The sequence below is a fragment of the Psittacula echo genome (genome assembly GCF_963264785.1).
Source record: "Psittacula echo genome assembly, chromosome: 6".
NCBI classification, from domain to species: Eukaryota; Metazoa; Chordata; class Aves; order Psittaciformes; family Psittacidae; genus Psittacula; species Psittacula echo.
Window position 1 is genome coordinate 42589577 of NC_137743.1, and position 21802 is coordinate 42611378.

General features: G+C 39.4%; 1 protein-coding gene across 3 annotated transcripts in view; it reads right to left on the reverse strand.

The window, feature by feature from the left end:
* Window positions 1–5450: 5450 nt before the first annotated feature.
* Window positions 5451–21802, reverse strand: part of PTEN (phosphatase and tensin homolog) — a 49403-nt gene continuing 33051 nt past the window's right edge. For all 3 annotated transcript variants that reach the window (XM_080621851.1, XM_080621853.1, XM_080621852.1), the window contains 4 exons: window positions 20203–20344; window positions 17792–17958; window positions 9529–9753; window positions 5451–8579 (listed from right to left, as the gene is read on the reverse strand). In XM_080621851.1, the coding sequence (XP_080477977.1) occupies window positions 8394–8579; window positions 9529–9753; window positions 17792–17958; window positions 20203–20344 (720 nt within the window). In that variant the 3' untranslated portion in view covers window positions 5451–8393. The remainder of the gene's footprint in view (window positions 8580–9528; window positions 9754–17791; window positions 17959–20202; window positions 20345–21802) is intronic.

A 21802-nucleotide genomic window follows, 5' to 3' on the forward strand; every position in this document is an offset into this window, starting at 1 on the left:
TCAATCTCCCGGAATGCAAGTTTGACAGATGGAGCTGCAGAGATGAAGAAGGCAAAGCCTGGTCCTTGCACCATCTTCTTTGCTTCAGCCTTCAGGGCAAGCAAGGGCGTTCCCTGGAGTGATGCAGAACAGACCTGACCAAAAAAGGACATGTGGATTTCACCCTTGGGTGCCATCCTTTCACCAGCTTCAAGGGACAACGAGTCAAAAAGCTGACAACCAGAAAACAGTCTATGATTGGCAGAGAGACTTCTGGTGGACTCAAAGTGGGAGACTATTCACCAAACTTGGGAAGAAAGCAGGAATCAGAGGAATGGTTCACAGCACGTTTTTCCCAGTCCCAAAGCTTGGTGCCTCAGGCACAAAGAGCAGAAATGAAGGAGAAGCAAGAGAGTTGGAGGCAAAATGCCCATGAAAAAACCAGTACAGCATGTGCCATGCTCAGGACCAAGCCTTCATTAGGGAATTAGAGAGCGAACTCAGGGGCCCCAAGACCTGCATCAGTCTGGACATGTGCCAGCTCAAAGCAAGAACAGCAGATACCTCCCAGGGAACGTGTGCACAAGGTAAATTGGCACAAGGGATACTCAGGGTTGACCTGGCAGCACCAGTCAGAGAGTATCCTTTTCAGTGCATGCAGGCAAGAAGAGTCAGAGCTTAAGCTCTCATTGAAGGCTTGTGAAATGATCATCATTCTGGGGTGCAGAGGAGCCTCCAGGGTGTCGGAGTGCCACCAATGAGAGGATGAAACTCTCAGAAGATCACATGATTCAAAAGGATGCCTTTGAAGATGACATCAAAAGACAAATGGTGAGAGAAAGCTAGCAGCACATCAAGGGAAACAACCAGTATGGCACCAGGTGTTATACCTCTATGCTCAACAGAAAGAGATGAGGACATCATCCTCAAGGCACATTGCAGGTGCATTTCCAGGTTCTTAAAGCAGGGCACAAATACACGAGCTTGTGTTCTTGTATAGAGCTTTTCCTTCCTTTCTGCACAAAAGGGCTAACTTAAGAACCAAGACATTTGACCCTCTGTGGTCAAAATAATACTAACCTGGCAGAAGCATCTCCTTCCTCTCTGCTTTTTATTATTACTCTCTATTTCTCAGTTCAGTGGTCTCCCCTCTACTTCCAGCCCTTTCCTCTTCCAATGTGGCTACAGTTTATCCAGAATGGCATCAGACCCTCAGCCCTCTCCAGATGAGCTGCAAGTTAGTTTACTCCAGTAGCCCATCTGCAAGTCACATCTGAGCAATACTAAACCTTCAGACAGTCAAAATTCACAGACCAGAACTACTTTACTGTATATCCATGGCAGATTTTAAGAAGCCTTGTGAAAAAGCCCTTCCCAAGTGCTTATATTCAAAGGGAAGTAACTCCTTTTTGCTTTTGAGTGGTTGTTATCAGTCTACTTTCACTGCTGAATGATCTTTACACAAGCTCTCCACCATCCTCCCACATGAATGCCAACCTTTTCCTAAGCTGGTTGCAGTCCTATCTACAGTCTGTAGCTGTCAGCCATCCTGTTTCCATAGTTTCAAACACTTTTAAAGAAACTAATCCCCAAGCCAACCTCTCAAATTCATCTCCTGCCTGAACTCAGACCTCAAGATGCCCCTCAGATACCTCTCATCAGCTGTTTTATAGCATCTTTGCAAAACCTCAGCAAATCTGTCTACACATGAGCCATCACCCCTTTCCTCACAAGTTCCATGCCTCCACCCACGAGGTTTCTCTCCCATTACTAAATCCTGCTTTACATCAAAGAGTTTCCCTTCTTATCCCTGAAACTCATTAATTTTCATTTAAAATGCTCATTCATGCATATTTCCATTACAGAACCCTTCCCATTTTCTTCTGCCATTTTCCTTCCACTGCAAAAGCATTATGGAAGATGAGGCACCCAATACCTGTCCAACCTGCTCAAATTTCTTAATCCAGCATTTCCAATCTGCTTTCAGCCCCTTCATCTTCCAAACCCCACATAATCCCAATACTATCACTAGCTCGTTAGAGAACAAAAATAAAAGCAGAGACTTAAGCAGCCTGAATTGTTTTAAAGTACAAATTTCAGCCTCTAAAATATCATCTTTTATCAAGTTAAAACTCCTCCATGAACAAGCTCTGAAGCAGGAAAAGGATGCCTCATGAAGGCAAAGTGCCACCTGTTTTCACCATCTGGAGTTAGCTGTGGGATACAGAGTAAGTTATCCGGCAAGAGTCCTCAAAAAATAAAACTCACTAAAACCCTCTTCTTCTTTGCCATACTCAGCACAACCCATACAGAAACATCTACAGCTGGAAAACAGAGCCCCGCTGTCAATTAACAGGTTTTTTTCTGCACAGGTTGCCCATCACAAGTCAAGTACATGTGCTTATCCTTCCATTAGGTTGAATAAACACATGCAGATTCATACAGCAATCAGCAGCTCACTGAGGCAGACACATTTGCTGAACTTGCACAACCCAGACATTTTTCAGAGCTATTCTTCTATGAAAAGCAACCTAAAAGCATTTCTCCTTGCTATACATCTTCAAATTTGTATACAAAAAAATTACCAGGAAACAGGCACAAAGGAATTACCTGCCCTACACTGCAACAAAGACTAGTGGCTAAAAAGTTTAAAGGCACAGAAGCAAAGCAGAAAGTGAGAAGAAGCATACAAAAAAAAAAAAAAAAAAAAAAAAGAACCACCATACAAAACTCAAACAGAAAAAGTCTCAAACCACAGGGAAGTAAGGGGTAATGGGTATAAACTGGAACACAAGAGGTTCCACTTAAACTTGAGAAGAAACTTCTTCTCAGTGAGGGTGACGGAACACTGGAACAGGCTGCCCAGGGAGGTTGTGGAGTCTCCTTCTCTGGAGACATTCAAAACCCACCTGGACACATTCCTGTGTAACCTCATCTAGGTGTTCCTGCTCTGGCAGGGGGATTGGACTAGATGATCTTTTGAGGTCGCTTCCAATCTCTAACATACTGTGATACTGTGATACTGTGAATGAGAAATACCAAAAAGGGGAAAAAACAGGTATGGATTTTTACTCTAGTAGACATACCAGTTCAAAATACATGACTTTACTCATATGCTTAGCACAAGACACTTTGAATTGTACGAAAAAAAGGATGACACTAACAAGAAGGATAGATGTGGAAAGAGGGGAGGTTAAGAAGATACCAAAGAATAGGATTAAAAAGAAACCAAAGAAGCAGAAGTAACAAGCAACTCATAGTATGTTTCTGAGAAGACATCTACCAAAAATCAAGCCAGCTTGTTATTTGACCTGCCCTCCCTTTGTAGCTGTAATCTCAATTTATAGGGCTAGTCTCAACCTGTAGGGCTGGTTTGTTGGGCTTTTTTTTTTTGGTCCAGAAAGTGTTTTAAGAGTCTGCTACCAACATAATTCCTTTCTGAAAGAGTGTGATTTATAACCCTAGCTGCAGTTTTTTTAAGGAAAGATGCAATTAATTATTATCACTCTATGGATGCCTAAAAAGAGACCAAGTGCTGTTTGCTGCCAACAACAAAGGTAGCAAAAGCTCACCAGGGCACCCATACTGAACCTTTGAGCGGGAGAGGTAGTCAGAGTACATGGAAACTGCAGGTGCAGGGGTGGAACGTAACGGAGCAACCTCTATACAGCCACCCAGCACCATCCTTGGAAGTGCAATCACCACATTAGTCATTAGTCACCAGAGCACTAATTCATATAGCTATACATGGATAAAATGAAAATACTTTTATAGAAGCAGCTTTGAGATGCTAAGGACTGGAGCATGAGACTTTTAGACAGGACAGGTATAAGTCAAATACAATACTTTTATCCACACTGCAACAGTGCTTTTCACCTGTCTTGAGGCTAGAATCACTTTTTGTATAGATCTGTATAGTAACTACTCAACATAGTGAACACTGTCTAGAGTACTTTCCTTAAAGCTTCTCATCCTTCTTTTCCATACCTTTCCACTCTACTTTTATTTTCTGGATGAAAGAGCAGCTTACCCCAAAAAAGGAACATGTGTTAACAGACTGAGGAGCACTGCTTGCTGTTTTATTAAAATGGTGTAAATCCCACAACTCTGTCATCCACTTGAAAGGGCCAGACACAGCTGGCGAACTCCACTGCCATAAAGCACCAAAACTACTTTCCACTTCTCCTACACTGAAAAGAACTGGTCACAGCACCAAGCCTCTATTTTATCAGCACATTTTTTGCAGACGCTCAGAAAGATGTGATACAGAGCTGGTGTAATCACCAGCAGCAAGGAAGCAGGAGTAACAAGAGTTACATAAAGTAACCTCGTTCATGGGGTGCAGACCACCACCCTGGTTCCTCACCATCACTAGAAGCGCAAAGGCTATTCACTGAGCTATCAGCCTCTCTTTCCTAGAGGCCCAAAGGGTAACCCTAAAACAAAAGGGAAACATCACATATGTTTTAAGCGCTGTCTGAAAACAGATGAGCAACAAGAACAGAAGAACCCCAAACTTCATACTTGATATACATGTTGAGAATCCTTTTTCCACTGGGGAAAAAAAATGCATCTCAATTGCCAACTTAAAGCTGTTTTAGGGAAAGACTTCTCAGGTTGGATTCACATCTAATTTTTCTGGAGATGCACTGGTCGACACTAAAATTAAGGTAAAGGGCATTTTCAAGAGTTCTTTTACTTGGAAACTAAATATGGTTTAGTTCCCCAGGAAAGCAGTCCTGCATCTCACTGTGGCAGCATCACAGTAAAGGGCTTGATCTCCCTGCACACAATCTGCACTTCAAATGCCTACACTTGTTTAAAGCTTCTGAACATAAAAGTAGCTCCTTTAAAATCTCTTGACACACAAAAGAGCATCCTTTGCTCTAATGATCATGCTCAAAATTTCACTGCTTACAAAGCGAAGTATTTTAGCTGTTTCCATATTCAAAATACTTGAATAAAACCACCACACAGTGACAAGAATGAGACTTTAATCAGTTTTAAGTGGAGTTTTAACACTAAGAGATAAAGGGTTGTTAAACACAATAACAAACGGACATCTGATTTGTATGAGGCATTATCCTGTACATGTCATACTTGGGTTTTGTGTATTCTCAGTTACACACAGAGCCACTGTTGCACAGCACAATAGTATTTGAAGAGGCTGAATCAGAGTAAGGCTGCTTAACAGACTGATTTTTTTTTTTTAGTATCTATATATATATATGCTATATGAAAACAGACTGAAAATTTGAACCGGCAGAGAAAGGCAGCTCTGCCAAACACTGCAGTTGGAGCCCCTTTTAGTGCACAGTTCCACCCCATCCATCTGCATGCATGACACTTTCTAACAGTATTTAAAAGGTAAACGAGGCACTTCGTGGCAACCGCAGGCATCGTTAACATATTGCACACATTTGCTATGACTAAACATGGAACTTGCACACTAACATCCTATTTTTTTAGTATTTTTCTTTTTTTTTTTTTGAAAGCTGAAACATTTGATGCTGCATGTAAACTCCAGTTTATGATGTATGCCACAGGAAAAAATCCAGAAGCTATTTATACAACTGCCCTTTAATAGCTGTGGCAAATAGTTTGAGTGGGGCTACCAATGACTAGGGGATGCTTCAGGGCCTCACAGCAAGCTCTTACCAAAGTGATGCCTTCAAGTAGTTTCAGACGTGTAAGCTGTTGCACATCCAAAAAGGTTTAAGCATACAGTCCAGAAACTCAAGGAAAGATTACCTACAGAATGCAGTTCAAGCTAATTATGGATATTGTCATAAATAAAGTTTTAATAAGGACTCAAAAACCTTTCAGTCATAGTAATTCTTGTCAACTTCTATGGGGGTGGTAACTGAAATAAAGTATAGGATAGTATGTATAATATATATTTATATATATAATATATATAATGCCATTTTTCCATTTCCAATGACTACACCATAAAATGTAAGCAAGGCTGCTCAAAGACATCGAAACATTCAAAAAAAAAAATTAAAAAAAAAAAAAAATAAAAAATAAAAAAAAATAAAAAAAAAAAAAAATTAAAACCCTCATTCCAACCTTCACATTCCAAAGGAAAAATAACAGTGCAAAAGCCCATTGCGTCATGATTTCCAATCTGGCCGTCAGTGTTACATAGCAGGACCGCACCAACCCAATTTTTACTATCCAAAGTGGGACACGCAGCAGTGTCAGTATCTGAATACTTTTAAAGCAAAACCATTTTTGTTTATTAGCCAACACAATTTTCAGCTGTTAAAAAACAGACAATGTGAAACATGATTTGAAGGGTAAGAGTTAAACGTCACATCCCAAAGTAACCACCTCCTGCTTGTCGATAACAGTGGGAACAATGAGTGCTGGAACCAGCAATCTTGAACCATTAAGCTACTGAAGTGTAATTAAACCCATAAGAAAAAAATTATCAGCTTTGTTAGAAGTTAGAATCATAAATCTGATGAGAAAAACTGGCCGATAAAAAAAAAAAAACAAAAAACAAACCCACAAAAAACCAGGCATTTTATACTTTCATTTACCAATATTAATTACTGGAAATCCTGCCTTGTCTCATTCAAATTCTTACCATTAATGCTGTTGTACAGGGCCCCTACAGATTCCACACACAGTTATCTAGGTGAGAACACAGCTAATGAACTTCAATGTCAGCACCAATAAGTTAAAGGGGGGGTTGTATTATGTCCTAAAAAAAGTGTTAATTTGGGGACAGATATTCATGGCATACTTTATAGAGAACAGTTTTGTCAGCTATTTCACATTTGTATGCAACAGTAGTTGTACTCTTAAGTCATCTGCAGTCTGGGCATGTCAATTAAACACTGAAACTGAATCCCCAGCCCTATTCCTCGCTATATCCCTATGAAAAAATAATACAATACTCCCTGTTTAGGAATCTCATTTGTTGGGTGATTTGTTGTTTTGGTGCTGGGTTGATGTTTTTTTTAATAGCAAACTATATATTTGGGACAAGCTCTGCTTTTCAAAAGTATGTATCTTCATGTATGCACAGCGTTGAGAATTTACTACAGCACTGGTTTCCTCTATATTGTGTGTAATGTCTGTTTTTACAACATTGTAGGTACTGAGTATTCAAGTAAAATTCCGTAACAGTTAATGACAGGGTTTTTTAAAAGTGTGCAAAACTGCAAAACTCTTTGTAATAGAATGTGTAAGGTCAAAGGGGCAGAACAGCTGACAGAGGTTTGATTGAATAAATGCATCATAAATCTTCAAAACAAACATTAACCTGGAGCATCTCCAATTGAAATTTCCTGTGCACCATTACAAAACATTTTTATATTAATGAGAAAGAAAAGCTTGCAAGGCAGCACATGAAGTATTCACAGCAGGAATATGATTGAAAAACTAACAATATAAATGTAAGATGTTGACTGATGTATGCACTAATAGCATCAGACTTTTAGCACTGGCCTTGATTACACAGGACATGGAGCAGCCATTACAATCCATAAAAAAAACAATTAATAAATCATTGTCAGATTTTGTAACAATTTGTTTCAATCCCATATTTTAGTTGATAGCCTCCACATTTGTATGGTTAAGTCATTGTTGCTGTGTTTCCTTTCTGTGACCCCAATAATTTTTCTCCCTTCATTTGCGGGTCTTTAGGATGTTGCGAAGGTTCATTCCTGTACCCCTATACAGAATCACTCCCTCTAGCTGCCTTTTCTAGCACCATTACACTTAAAAAAATAAAACGCACGAACAACAAGCAGTGACAGCGGCGACTCGTCAATTGTCCAGGATGAATTATGGTAGCATGCTAAAGAAAGATGCATGTAAATAGCCAGATATGGTACACGGGCCAAGCTCCAGCGGACTATATTCCTTTCTGAGCATTACTTTCCATCCCCCATCCAAAATACATACATTAGAATGCAGTAAAACCTTCTAGAAACATTTCTTAGCCAACTGTAGACTTTTCTGTTGCCACACAAGTGCAAAAAAAGGGGCAGGATGTGAACCTGTGTATTTTTTAAACTTCGTTTGGTGACAGAACACAAAAGGAAAAATTCCTACGTATACACATTAGGTCTGTCTCCACTTTTATAAAACTGGAATAAAATGGGAAAGTGCCATGTTTATAGTTCCTAATTGAAGTTTTAATGTCCTTTTGACACAAAAAGGTATATACATATAAGAGCTACGTAACCTTTTTTTTTCCCCCCAACTGGACAAGTGTCAAACCCTGTAGATTTATAGGGCAAAACAAGATTGGTCAGGAAAGAATTGTTCCTATAATTGGTAATCTGACACTATGTCCTTTTGCCATTTAAAAAGGTCCTTTTTCAGTTTATTCAAGTTTGTCACTCTTCGTGGTTGATTTTTTTTGTGTGTTTTTTTATCTCTGATAAAAAAAATATTCAGACTTTTGTAATCTGCGTATGCTGATCTTCATCAAAAGGTTCATTCTCTGGATCAGAGTCAGTGGTGTCAGAGTATCTATAATGATCAGGTTCATTGTCACTAACATCTGGTGTTACAGAAGTTGAACTGCTAGCCTCTGGATTTGATGGCTCTTCTACTGTTTTTGTGAAAAATAGCTTTACCTGCGAAAGAAAAAAACACAATTTAAAAAGGGAATCTGGACTTCAAACAAGCACAGGTCACAATGCAATTTTTAAAAGTGAGGCTCCTCTCACTACACTGAATCACACACATGCTCCTCTCTCTACTCTGGAAAGAAAGAAAGAATGAGCTCTTCTGAGGGTAGCCAGCCTCTTAAACTACCACCCATGACAAAATTAGGAACTAGCAAAGCAGCAGGTTTTTCAGCCCAGCTGAAGGAGTTCTGCAGATCTGCACCAAACACAGGTACCCTTGAGTTTACAGCAGCAGAACATACCACTGCAGTGGTCCATGCCATACTGAGCTTTTTGACCACCCTTGCCTTCTAGACCTCTGCAATCACAGAGATTCCAGTAAGCGTGTACAGGAATGAACAAAACATTCTTTAACCAGTGACTTGTGTGTGCTTTAGAAGTCTGATCCTAGCAACATTCCAAAAAGCAACTATGACCATCACTGTCAAATTAGCACTGCTGAGTTCAAACTGATATTTCATGAGCAAGTTAGAAAATGCTAAAATTCTTAAAAATGCCTTTTCAATTTTTAAAAGTAGTGCTCACAATGGCTCATATGCCTTAAAGCTCAACTCATATGTTAAAGATATTCCCATGAAGCAAGTACCTCTGCAAACCAACTTGGGAATCACTGTGCAAAGCACAGAGCTGCAATGCAGCTGGTACAGAAAAGATACTACCTGGGTCTCCTACTACTAGTCTCTAATGGCTTGGGTAAAAATCTGAACCAACTGGAAAACTTTACTTCCAGTCTCTCAATATCTACTGACTTCCCAAAAAGCAGATAAACTTATAAAGTTAGAAGCTTTGCTAAGTGGTGGCCATACTAACATATGAATTCTTGCCTACATAAGGCAAGACAGACAGGTAACAACATGCAGTGTTTCAGCTTTGTTTACACATACAATATACTGACCTTGAAGTTTGGAGAGAAATATCTGTTGGCTTTGTCTTTATTTGCTTTGTCTAGATCATTTTTTGTTAATGTAAGGATTAAATATTCCTTATCATTATCTGAGCGCTCCGTACTGAAAATACCATCAAGTTCCTGATCTGCAACTAGACTTCCATTTTCTACTTTGTCTGAATTTTCATCCAGTCCTATGAAGAATGTATTTACCCAAAAGTGAAACATTTTGTCCTGGGGGAGGAAGAACAAAAAGAACAAGCTTGCTTCAGTATACACTAGTGGCACATTAATTAGACTAGTATCATCAACCGGTCAAAACAAAATCTGTAACACCAGACAAAACTTTTTTGGACAACAGTACATCTGGTTACATTGCATGCAAAGGCATTTTCACCAATTTCCCCAGACAGTACACAAACTCTGCATTAATCTAACTCAATTTTAACCAATTAAGCTTTCAGAAGTCACTCCTTTTAGAAAGTTGGCTTTAAAACAATCTATCATACCTATAAAAAAATGCAGATGACAATAAATTAAACAAATTTGTAATCATAAGGCATGAAGAGATTTTTTTGCTCATTCCTTGCAAAGCAGTAGCCAAACCCAAGAGATGACCTGTGCAAACCAGTTCAGGTGAGTAATATTTATCAATAGAGAATATCCTCTCCCATAACTTCCCATGTAACAAAGCACTTTTTCTTTTCATGCAGAAATAGCTGTAATTAAACAAAACCACCCTACAAATACAGGACACCTATCATAGTGGATATATTACTGCTTTACAGAGATGGTTTCTACTAGTCATTTGTTTGCTGGCCAGTAGTAAGAGAAAGTCAGACAAAGTTGTTTGCTGTACTTCTACTCAACAGGAAGTTTTTAATGGGAATATGAGGCATCGGCAGTTTAAATACAGTCAAGCAAAACATTACAGATGATCATCCACAGCTGGAAAGGTACAAGTTACACTACCCATCATAACACTGTAACAGGCATACCATTACAAAGAGGCAAAATACAAATATATCTGTGATTTTAAAGAGCCACTGGACTGATATCATCCACTATATTACATGCTTATCACCATGACTAGCAGGTTCATTGTGAGTGTCTATCTCCAGATGTGCTACTGAACAAGCAGTTATGTTTTACACTTGGCTAGATGATCTCTGAAGATAATATGCCCAGGAACTTTAAGATCTCAGCTAAATAGCTCCACAGGATGCACTGAATGATTTTAGTTCTCCATCACTTGCCATACTTCTGCAAGTCAAGAGCTGACGTTTCTAAGATCAACTACCATTAGCAAGTTGGTCCTAACTAGCACATTAATAAGCAATTCTCCATCTGAAACGGAGCTACATTCACTTCCTCTTTACAAATTAACCTATTTTACTCCAATTTGAGTTTTCAGGCAGAAGATCCACAATGTAAATGGCCAGTTTTCCCAGAATAGCCAGTATTTCTGGATTTGTTAAAGCTGCAGGGGTGAGAAATCTAGCACATAATAGAATCCAACTTCCTTCATATTACCCAGGGCCAGAACACAAACTGACTCCTGAGCTAATTTACATGTTCTGGTTTACCAGAGATGTAATTCCAGCTTCTTGCCCCATCTTCCTAGCTGCTCACCTCTGCTGGCAAGCAGGGGGGGAATCAGATGAGGAATGGAAGTGGTTCTAGTGTGTATCATATCAGCATGCCTCCCTACTGAAGGTAATTTGGCACCAGCAGAATATCACAATATTTTCCTGGGGCAATGAGAAGGGGACAGGGAAGACCTGGACTACTCCTTAACTTATATTCTTCTTCCTCACAAATTACTAAAACCATCTAAGTACATAAATACTGGGAATTTAGAAGTGTCTGATGAAGCTTCTATCTGCCTTCTCTACCAAAGGTCAGCAGACCCATTTTCAGTATTTTTAGGTAAAGCATACAAAACCACTTCCAGATTGTGTGCATTTCTGTAAGTTCCTACAAGACCAACAGTCTGTAAGCAAGTGCAACAGCAAATAGTTAAATAATTCAGTCAGAAACACTTCTGATAGTTAAGAAGTTACCTGCTTCAATAAAAACCTCTCCAGTACCTTTGGGAATCGAGTTAATCTACCAAATTAACATCCTATAATTACAGTTGTCTTGGGAGACTAACAGGTGTTTGCCACTGCCACCAAGTGCCTTCAAGCCATCACATCTATGAAGAAGCCTTTTTGGGCCCCATCCGTGCAAGGCAGCAGTCAGTAGGTTCTCACCAGGCCCGAACTGCTTACACACCTAGCAACCTCTTTTTCACTAGCAGTTCCTCAGAAACAGTCTTAAGAGAGCCCACCCCAGGATTTGGAAGTAGAGGATGAACATCCAGGGCAAGAATTTTTTCTTCTGTAATGCTCCAATGAGTTGTCAGCCAGCCTGCAGATGTCTCATGAAGAACATGGCACCAGGAAAATTCCCCCACAAAGACATCTTCAAGCTAACCTGGTCCAGATTCATCCTACGTCTAGATGACGAGGCCCTCAAAATACACGTAGCCCTCCACGGAGATAAGACGACTGCTCCTGCTCAAACCACAAGACCAGTTCAAATCAAAACAGAAACAATTAATGGCATCAGTTTTCCAGCTACAGAACAGGAGGGATTTGGAGTCCAGGTCCCATCTACAATAAACAGCACGAAAAAGCAAGTGTGAGCTGATGTTTCCAGCACCCAACAGCTCCATAAGCAGGCAGATGTATCATCTGCAGTATCACCACTGTTGAAGAGGCATCATCCTTCCAGTGAGGCTTTAGGGAAGAAAGTGCATTTCCATATTAAGACCACAGTTAAGGGAGATTCCACCTCTTCGTAGCTGGGGCGATGGTACTACTATGATTGATCCTTCTTCAGGACAATACAAAAGCAGCAATGCCCTTTAGTGCTGGTTCTTAGTGCCCCCTTGACACCTCCAGTGAGGTCAGCGGAGGAGAGGACAAAACTGATGAACATGCTGCAGCAGATGGATGAAAAATGGCTTATACCAATAGTGCTGAAGCAGCTTCAGAGGATAGCAGTGCCAAAGCAAACAAGGTCACTGCATGTAAACCACTGCCAGCAGAAGGCATGGTCTTGTCATGCCTCACCTTAAACTTTACCAGGTGGAACAGAACCAGGAAGGATCTTCTTGGCACTTAAGCGCCTGCCTGAAGAAGCAACTGCAAGGACTCTGGTTTCCTGATAAATTCTGAAGACAAGACAGAAGACTTCTCACTAGACATCTTTTAATTTATTTGCCTTGGGATAAATTTGCAGAGGTCTTCAGGGACTCAAACTAAACAATACAACTTGGCTGAGCTGGTCATTTATCCTTTTATCTCCCTCCAGCTCTTCAAAGCATCAAGTTATTTTTCTTCCTTTCCCACTACATTCACCTAATTAGTTTAATAAACTAAGTTCATGGGTACTGGAACATGGCATGGCCACTCAAGCTGAGGGAAGACTTTTTGAAATTAGCTCTTAAGAATAACTGTCACTGCTTTCACTGAAAAACAAACCTCAAAATGAGGATTCAAAGTGAGGATTCATCCACCTTAAGCTAAAGCATCAGGGTCCAAGATACTTCATGGGAGACAACAACACTGACGTAATAAGGGCCAAAGGAATTTTAAAGATCAAGGCGCAAACTGAATTTTGGACTTTATATAGCAAATCAGAATACCAGACAAAGCACTCACAAGGAACACAATTTAATGAACAGGCTCCTGAAAATTACTATTAGCTAGAAGCTTTTTTTGAATGTGTTTTGCCTCAATTCCAGTTACATTGCAGGCATCTGCCTTAAAAAAAACACGAACAAAACAAAAAAACGAAGATGCAGATGTTCTTCTTCCCAGAACCAGATCTGTGCCATAAAATCCACAGTGCAGTATCAGACATTTCAGACAAGCTGATTTAATCACAGTAGTTTGATATACAATACTTATGCCTACCCTGTGCAGTTTTTCAGCTCAGACTGACATAAAAATATAGCTCACTCTAGAGCCGATACCTGCCTCTAAGTGCAGACTGAGATTCAAATCCAAGATCATTTAAGCCATCAGCTCAGAGTTCCCACAACCTCCTGAGAGTTTAATTTTGCAGACAGATCTACAGGCATTTATAATCACTTTGAAGTAATTGCTAAGGATTTTGGAGATGCTGTCCAGCAATCAGAAGATGGAGATTATGTTTCAACTTGCCCCATGCTGGCCTCACAACCTTCCTGTAGTCACGGCTGATGGAACTTCTTGTACCATTTTCAGATTAACAGTTAAAGTCTTCTGACATTTTCAGAGTTCATTCTTCAGTGTTTGCTAAACAGCAATCACCTAAAGTCCTCTTGAACTGCATAGCAGAACTTCTCATCTATACAGACTCAAGAAATAAAATGGCATACCCAACAGCTCAATGTTGTCAGCCCTGCCTATGCCAGTCTGGGTACAGTGACTCCTACAAAAAAACCAAAAAACAACAACAACAACAAAAAAACCCACAAAAAACAAACCCACACCAACATTTCCCTCTCACCCATACTGGGAGGACTCCTGAAAAAGGTCTCCTTCACCCCCAGGCTCTGCAGGCAGGAAGATTACAAGATCTTCTGTATTATTGTTAAACAAAGTCTCATTGAACCAAGTGATATAAGGATATCTGTAAGATTATCATGTCAACATCAACAACTGGAAGAAAAAGGTTTCACACAGCTACACTGAAACAAACCTAGACAGAACACAGCAGTAGTCTGAGATGGAAGAACAGCCAAGCTACAAGTCAGAGAAACAAAAAACCATGGTCAGCCTCCTGCAAATTACTAACTTCTGTCCATCAGAAATTCACACATAATAAATGTACTCAAGCCTTAAGCCATTTTGTTCTCGTACGAGCATGCATTTCGATCTTGAAAGGAAGTAGCTATATCATACTGATAAAATGGTCCAAGATAAACTAAGCAACTTTATTAGACAAGAAAAGATCAAAAGTTGTGGACTTACTAAGTGATGCCAGGTGGCACAAATTATGGAAGAGCTGAACCAGGGTAGTATTTACAAGGCAGTCACCCTGTTACCAACATCAGCTCACCACCACCAATAATCCTTTGGCTGAGGTCAGCTCTTGCTAGCCGCTGAATTTACTTAATTTAAATTTTGCCATTAAAAAAACAGGACACTTCACTGCTTTAAATTTCACACTGACACTTAACACTAGGTGTTTAAAGTCACTTGGTCATTCAAGTTGGTTTTGTTTCATGCACAATAATTCTATCCAAAAGCAGCTCAAATTTGAGGAGGACTCTTCATACTAGACAGCTCTGCTGATAACACTACTGTTCTTCAGAAAATTAGAAATTTGAAAGCTAGTAAAGGTGAGCAAACCTGGAGCACTTCAGCTGACATCACTAGCATCAAACACCAAACCAGACCCAGCAAGAGGACACAGAAGTTTCCTTTATCCCCAGATAGGAGACACTGCCATTCTCCAGCCTGAATGGCCCAGAATGGATTGAGAATTACACTTTTAATTAAACGTTATTAGGGTTATCATCACATTTCTTATGGAAAGTTAAATGTGATGCCTTTTAAGTGCATGCAAGAAAACGTGTTTATAGCAGGTACCTATAAACCTGCTAACAGAAAACCTTGACAGAACAAGAACTAGTGATGGGCAACAGACCTGTAACTCTAGCTTTCGTAAGCGTGTGAATCAATCAGAATCTCTGAAAGGTAAGATCCCGTTACTCCCAATTATGCTGCTTCTTATTAATTAGGTGATCACTGCATAGAGCTGCTCTCCAAAATGAGACAAGTCTCAACAGTGGAAGGCCCTTTCTTTTGCGGTTTTGAGTAAAAACTGTGTAGTCAGCTCATCTAATAAAGGAACAGGCACAGATGTGAGACACTTGTAAAGAGAAATGTATTCCAGCTTTAGGCCAAGATAGGTTTTCTGCCACAAATATTTGCCTTTGCCCTATTCCTGTCTCAGTCACTTTACTTAACAAGTTGTCAAAGGGACCATGGGGAAGACTCTCCTCTAGTGCCAAAGCACACATCAGAGAGAGTATTTCACTAGTTCTCAATATGAAGCCCTCAGCAGTGGCTTCATAAAACAGACTAATGTGCTTACATCCGAGAAGATCCACTGACCTCATCCCACATGCCCTCAATTTGTGTCTGCATTTACATCAGTGCTAACAGAGGTGGCCTTACCAGAACTGTGTAACACCATATACCTACTTTCTTTTGGCCTCCACTCTTACATAAGGTTAATGGCAATTGACGCTAGATTTGAGAGATCTTTGAGGCATATTATGAAGGTGGTTTCTTTACAAACTACTTCTGTCTGGTGAAAGGACAGTTTCTATCTCTCAGAAAAGCTTGCACAGGTAGAAAGAAGAACTTTCATCATCTCAGCATTTCTTAGCCCTAGCAGTCCAAAAACACTAAGAGGACCACCTCTGCATTATCTGCAATTCACAGAACCTGGTTAGGGTACTTAATAAGGGTAGACCAAAAACACACACAAAAAAAAAGAAAATCAACTATTCAAACTACAAAGAGATTCTGAAGAAATGAAACGACAGCTGATATGACACTCTGAAAGTACATCATAGTAGAACACTTCCTGTGTTTCTGCAGACAATTTTACACACTCCTGAATTCTGCATTTATACTACAGAAATTGCATGTGGTAACAAGAAGCTCTAGTTTCTGCTGACACTGGATCTCAGTGCTCTATAAAGGTAAAACAAATACAGAATTTCACTCCTGGTGCTACAGGGCCAAGATCCAGCATCTGAGCTGCGCACCGATATTTTGGGGCTTACTTGGGGAAGGGTAGTGCAGCACAATGCTTCCTATGAAGTCCATTTGCGATCCATCTGTTACTGAAGATGGAAAAGAATCAACAAATTCACAATTAAGATAAAACAAAAATTGGACACTGTCAAATGTTTGGGTTCCATTTCCTCTCCTGCCTGCATCCCTTATGTCTTATCTTGGTACACATTTTGAAGTACTTATAAGGGTGCTCATTTTAAAGTCTGTTCTCAAAACTGGCTTCTGTGCATTGCAGTTCTATATGTCAGTAATTTTCAGGTTGACTTAAAGAACTTCTACTTTTATAAAGCTTTGTTTTACAGTTATCTGTTGCATATTGCTGCAATGACCAACTAAAACATCATGTTAAACATGCAGAATAAGATATTCCCATTAAAAAACTGTTTAAAAACTTTTGCAAACATCAGCACGCAAATAGAACACAACTTTCTCAGCTAGTGAAATTATACCATTAAACTAGTTAACAATACCTTCCAACTGAACAAGCCCACAAAAAGTGTATGTGCATTTACACACACATCTAGCAGGTACAACCTATGTGCAGAGTTATAAGAGACTTCTCATCACTTATGTGTCTTCCAATCCACTCTGTTTTCTTATTTTCATGCTTTGCCTACACACAAGATTCACCCAATGAATACTCTTCTGAGTTTTATAACATCAACTAAATAGTGAACAAAACAACTATTCATAAAAAATTAAGTAGTAAATACAAAGGTAGTCTTTAATCAACATGGTCTCATCCACACCTTTCACTTTGGTAGATGCAAACTAGCCCCACAAGCATCAGAATTAATGAAACCCTGGGATGAAGCATTCATCTTTAAGAACTTGCTGACTTTGGTGTCAAAGTAAGTTCTAGAAATTCTTTTTCCACAATGAAGACACTGGTAAAATTCTCAGCTCTGAGTAAATTCTCTAAAAGACTAGTGTCAAGACATTGCAGCTGGGAATTGAGAAACGGTTGGACAGATTGCAGAGATACTTCTACAAAGTGTGGTGGAACTCTACCTCAGAAATTCAACCAAATTTGCCACCTGGGTAGAAACCAGCCAGCAGCACACAGACAGGATCTTCTGTGCCTGCGCAAACCTTAGGAAAATTTAGTTAAGAAAACAGCTGGAGTTAACTTGCTCAATATGCAAGTCTATTTTTAGAATGAGAATGTTTCTTCTTCAATTAGATTACTCACTACTACCCAAATGACTGCAATACATATCCATTATAATTTTTATCCAACCTTTGTACTTCATCTCACAAATTCTCAAAATGTCCAGCTTTGATTTTGTAGCAGATTCTCTCCTTGGGAAAACTAGACATCAAAGAATAATACTGTGATTACACATCACTGAAGAATAACCAGCATCCCAGCCCTGCATCAGGATTGGCTCAAAAACATTTTCTAGAAAAGCAAGAAAACCAACCTTTTTCAACATCTTGTTCTGTTTGTGGAAAAATTCCACTTTGATGTCACCGCATACCGGCAAAGGTTGAGGGAATTCAAAGTACATAAACTTGTCTTCACGTCTTGAGGGTCCTGAAGGGGAGGTGAATATCTTTACCTTTAGCTGGTACACCACAAACTGAGGATCTGCATGGCAAAATAAGAGTGTCACTTTATAAGAAGCACCTTGAAGTGTCAAAAAGCACAATGTTAGTATCATAACCACAATCATGAGCTACATTAGTCTGAAAGTTCAATAAATATCTAGTAAGACTTAAGCATGGCAGGGCATCAAACTTTGTCAGATGTTACTGGAAACCACCTAGCAGATTTCTGTCCTTAGCAGCAATACTCTCAGGAATCCACAGGGTTCCTAAAAAGTTGCTGTTTCTTTTCAGTATAAGGAATGACTAAATGAAGTGACAACTTCTTGACTTTTACTTGCATATTGCTCTCATCTCTATTATGTGAATGTAATTGAGGAGTTTTATTCTTTCTTGCCTCTTGGAATTGCACAGTGGGCAGTCATGTCAACACACACTGATTTCTCTTACATAAACCAAACTGTTATACAAACAAGAACAAGGACAAAAATTTAACATTAGTACACAAACCAACCAGCACCTACAGGCTATACAGACACAGACCATAAGTCTGTCCTCTAAATCACCATCAAGAGTGCCATCCAGGGCATAACTTTCCAAATTAAATCTGTAGGGGTAACAGCTGAAATTACGAAGGTTTCTTTTATGTGCAGCCTATGCAGATTTTCTTGGGAACAGCCAGACACCAGCATGAAAGCCAGAAATATTAAATGAAAAATTCAGAGACATCTTTCTGTCTTTGCTCTCAACTTCTCTGTTAGTATCAGATGCAGACTGCTCTAGACAATACAAACTGAACCATAACCCAATATAGTGTGTAGCCACTGTGAACCCCCCCAGCAGAGCTGCAGAAGTCCCTACCAAGCATACCCACACTATCTTGCTAAGCAGCCTAGCTATAAAACTGCTACTTATCTCCCACAAATCCTCAGAGCTGCAAAACCCTGTCATCCCTTTGTTTTGCAGGAGAGGCACAACTCTGCTTGGTCAGTGACTTTAAAAAGAAGGAAGATAACAAGGAAATCAGATATAAAGTTATCATGGGTTGGTAAACCATGCAGTAGATAACAGCACTAAAGAAATAACACAAACCATTGGTTTCACATTCTAAAAAATCACTGAACTCCACAGAAATGTAAAATATTGCAGCACACAAGATGCTCAAGTTGACAGTTCATCTTCTCAGGTGCTTAGCAAGCTTTTCGTTTATCCCAACATTGTACTGTGAAAATAGCATGCTAAAAGCCTGGTACAGACAAACAAGTTGCTCATGTGAGCAATTCATACTTGTAGCTTGATTTCGCAAGTACAGCAGTTTATCCAAAGCATTAAATAAGTGGTAATTTCAGAAATCTGTAACCCCCACACCTCTACCCTCTAGGAAGAGGTGTTCTGGCAGAGGCTCCTCCCTTCCTCCTCCTCCTGTAAATACAGCTAGCCTGACAAGTTGCTTGATTGCTTCTTGTGTGTTACATGTTCAGGCACTGTCTTACAATACTAATAGTGCAATTTTAATCAAATCCACAGGAGGCATTGGAATTAATTACACATTGCAGTAATCCCCATAGCAAAAGCATTAGACAGACTTTTTCCACTAACAAAAAACAAACACGCAACACGAGGCAGTTACTCTCCTGTAACGCAGCCTGCAGGACAGAAGTGAAGTTGGTTTTGTACTTCAGAGTTTCAAGGTATCTGCTGTTCCTTACTAACACACTTATGTACCAGCAAACCACATTAATTACTTACAGGTGTATTAATACTTTATAAGCCTCCATCTAAAGAAAAGTTTATTCCAGAGCTGATTAAGATACTTAAACTGATTTTTTTTTTAAACATCATGGGAAGAATGACATTGCTACATTTGAAACAAGCATACCACTAAGCAAAAGATTTTCAGCAATTTACATTCCCTGTATAACTTGCTATGTTAGAAAAAAATACATGCTTTCTATAAAAAGTATGGAGCTAATATCTAAACATACATATGGCATCACTTATCTTCAAACTGTTGAATATTTCTCAATTTAAAACCGTAGTCAAACAACCATCTGAATCCATCACAGACCTCAACTTACTACACCTGGGAGGATGCCAACAGATAGACCACACTAACTCAGCAGATTTTGTAACCTGAAGTTACTAAACATCATCTTCTCTATCAAGACGTGCAGCTCTTCATGTCAAGTAACAGAATGGTAACTGTCACATAATCAAACCAAGTTCAAAGGCCAATGTGTTTTCCTTACAAGAGCTAATGGAGGTTAATGGAGTGCTGGGTACTTACTGCAAGTTCCGCTGCTGAACATGGGAATTGTTTCAAACATCATCTTGTGAAATAGCAGTGCCACTGGTCTGTAATCCAGGTGATTCTTTAACAGGTAGCTATAGTAGTACACGTAGCGTCTCTGACTGGGAATTGTCACTCCCTAAACCAAGGGAAAACAAATATCAAAAACCATCAAGACTGTTTATTAGCATCACTAATGGAGCTTCTGCTAAAGCACCTGGAGTGTACCATCATGATCTATGCTGAGTATACCTCTGCAGCAGATATGCTGGAGACTGGCACACAGTAATGTACCTAAGTATCTAGGTACAGCATCTGGCTGTACCTAGAAAGCAGAGGAATGCTGCACTGCTTTCTATGCTGCACAGAAGCCCAGTCATGCAGGTTTTTAGTACAGTAACACACGACAACTCTCAAGTCATTTCTCCACTGTGGACATCCTGGGCACCTTAGGGACTAGCAAAGACATAATCCATCTTCAAACCGTTCCCCAAAACAGCCTCTCTACATATTTCCCTTTTCCCTAGACATGTGTCCACATCTTTCGTACTTGTCCTGCAGAGACTTTAAGAAGAAGCTGTTTGCACACATTATCTAACACCAGGCAATTAATTACCAATCAGTCTCCAGCACCAAACAAGCAGGACAACGCTTTTCCCATTACTTTGGTACAAATCTCCAAATATCCATCATCTCAAGCAATGAGACAAAGAATGCAGATTTTTCCCTTTATCTTAAACACCAAATACCTCAGACACCCTGAGGGTCATATAGAAGATGGTTTCATGCAGGTGCTCTTTTATGGCGTGGGGGAGTGTCATACATTAAGCAGGAGGTGCCTTGAACATACTCTATTTTTTAAGCACCAATACAAGAATTACATTTCCACAGCAGTTTAAGTCAAAAGATTCTAATTTTATTTGCTAATATCACTGTATGCAAGACTGATGCCACCTTCTATTAAAAAATACCCTTCTGTACTTTTATTATGATTATACAAAAGCCAAAAGTGTAAAGTTTCATTAATAAAGGCCCAACTGCCCAAACTGTTAAATGAAGGACTTTTCAGTTGAATCACAACTCTGAAGCAAACACATTGAGAATATACAACCAAAGATGGCTTTTACTACTGATTTTAAACCAATTAAAACTTCAAGGGAATAGTTTTAAAGCTCTCATAGCTAATAGCTTCAAGCAAAAAGTGATAAAGATGAAAAATAATTTCCTAGAAAACGCATTATATAGTTTTTAACAACCCATAATACACTTGCAACAGCATCATTAAGTAACTTTCGTATTAAAGCCAAATATGAAATTGCAATAAAACTGATAAAAAAAAATGTTTTCATGTACAAGTCTATGAGCATTTTGGCCACAAAACCTAGAACACAGTATTTCTATAAAACATTATTCCTAATACCTGCTTCATCTTACAACAGCCATAAGCTAGGAGTGGCCAGAGTACTTCCAATTTAGTAAGCACCTGTTCTGCAAACATGAAATATTCACTTCCTCTCATTATTAAAAAAGTTGATAATTACGTCTCCTCCCCACTTCAGTTATTACACAAAAGACTTTTCCCTGCAGTACTTGTACA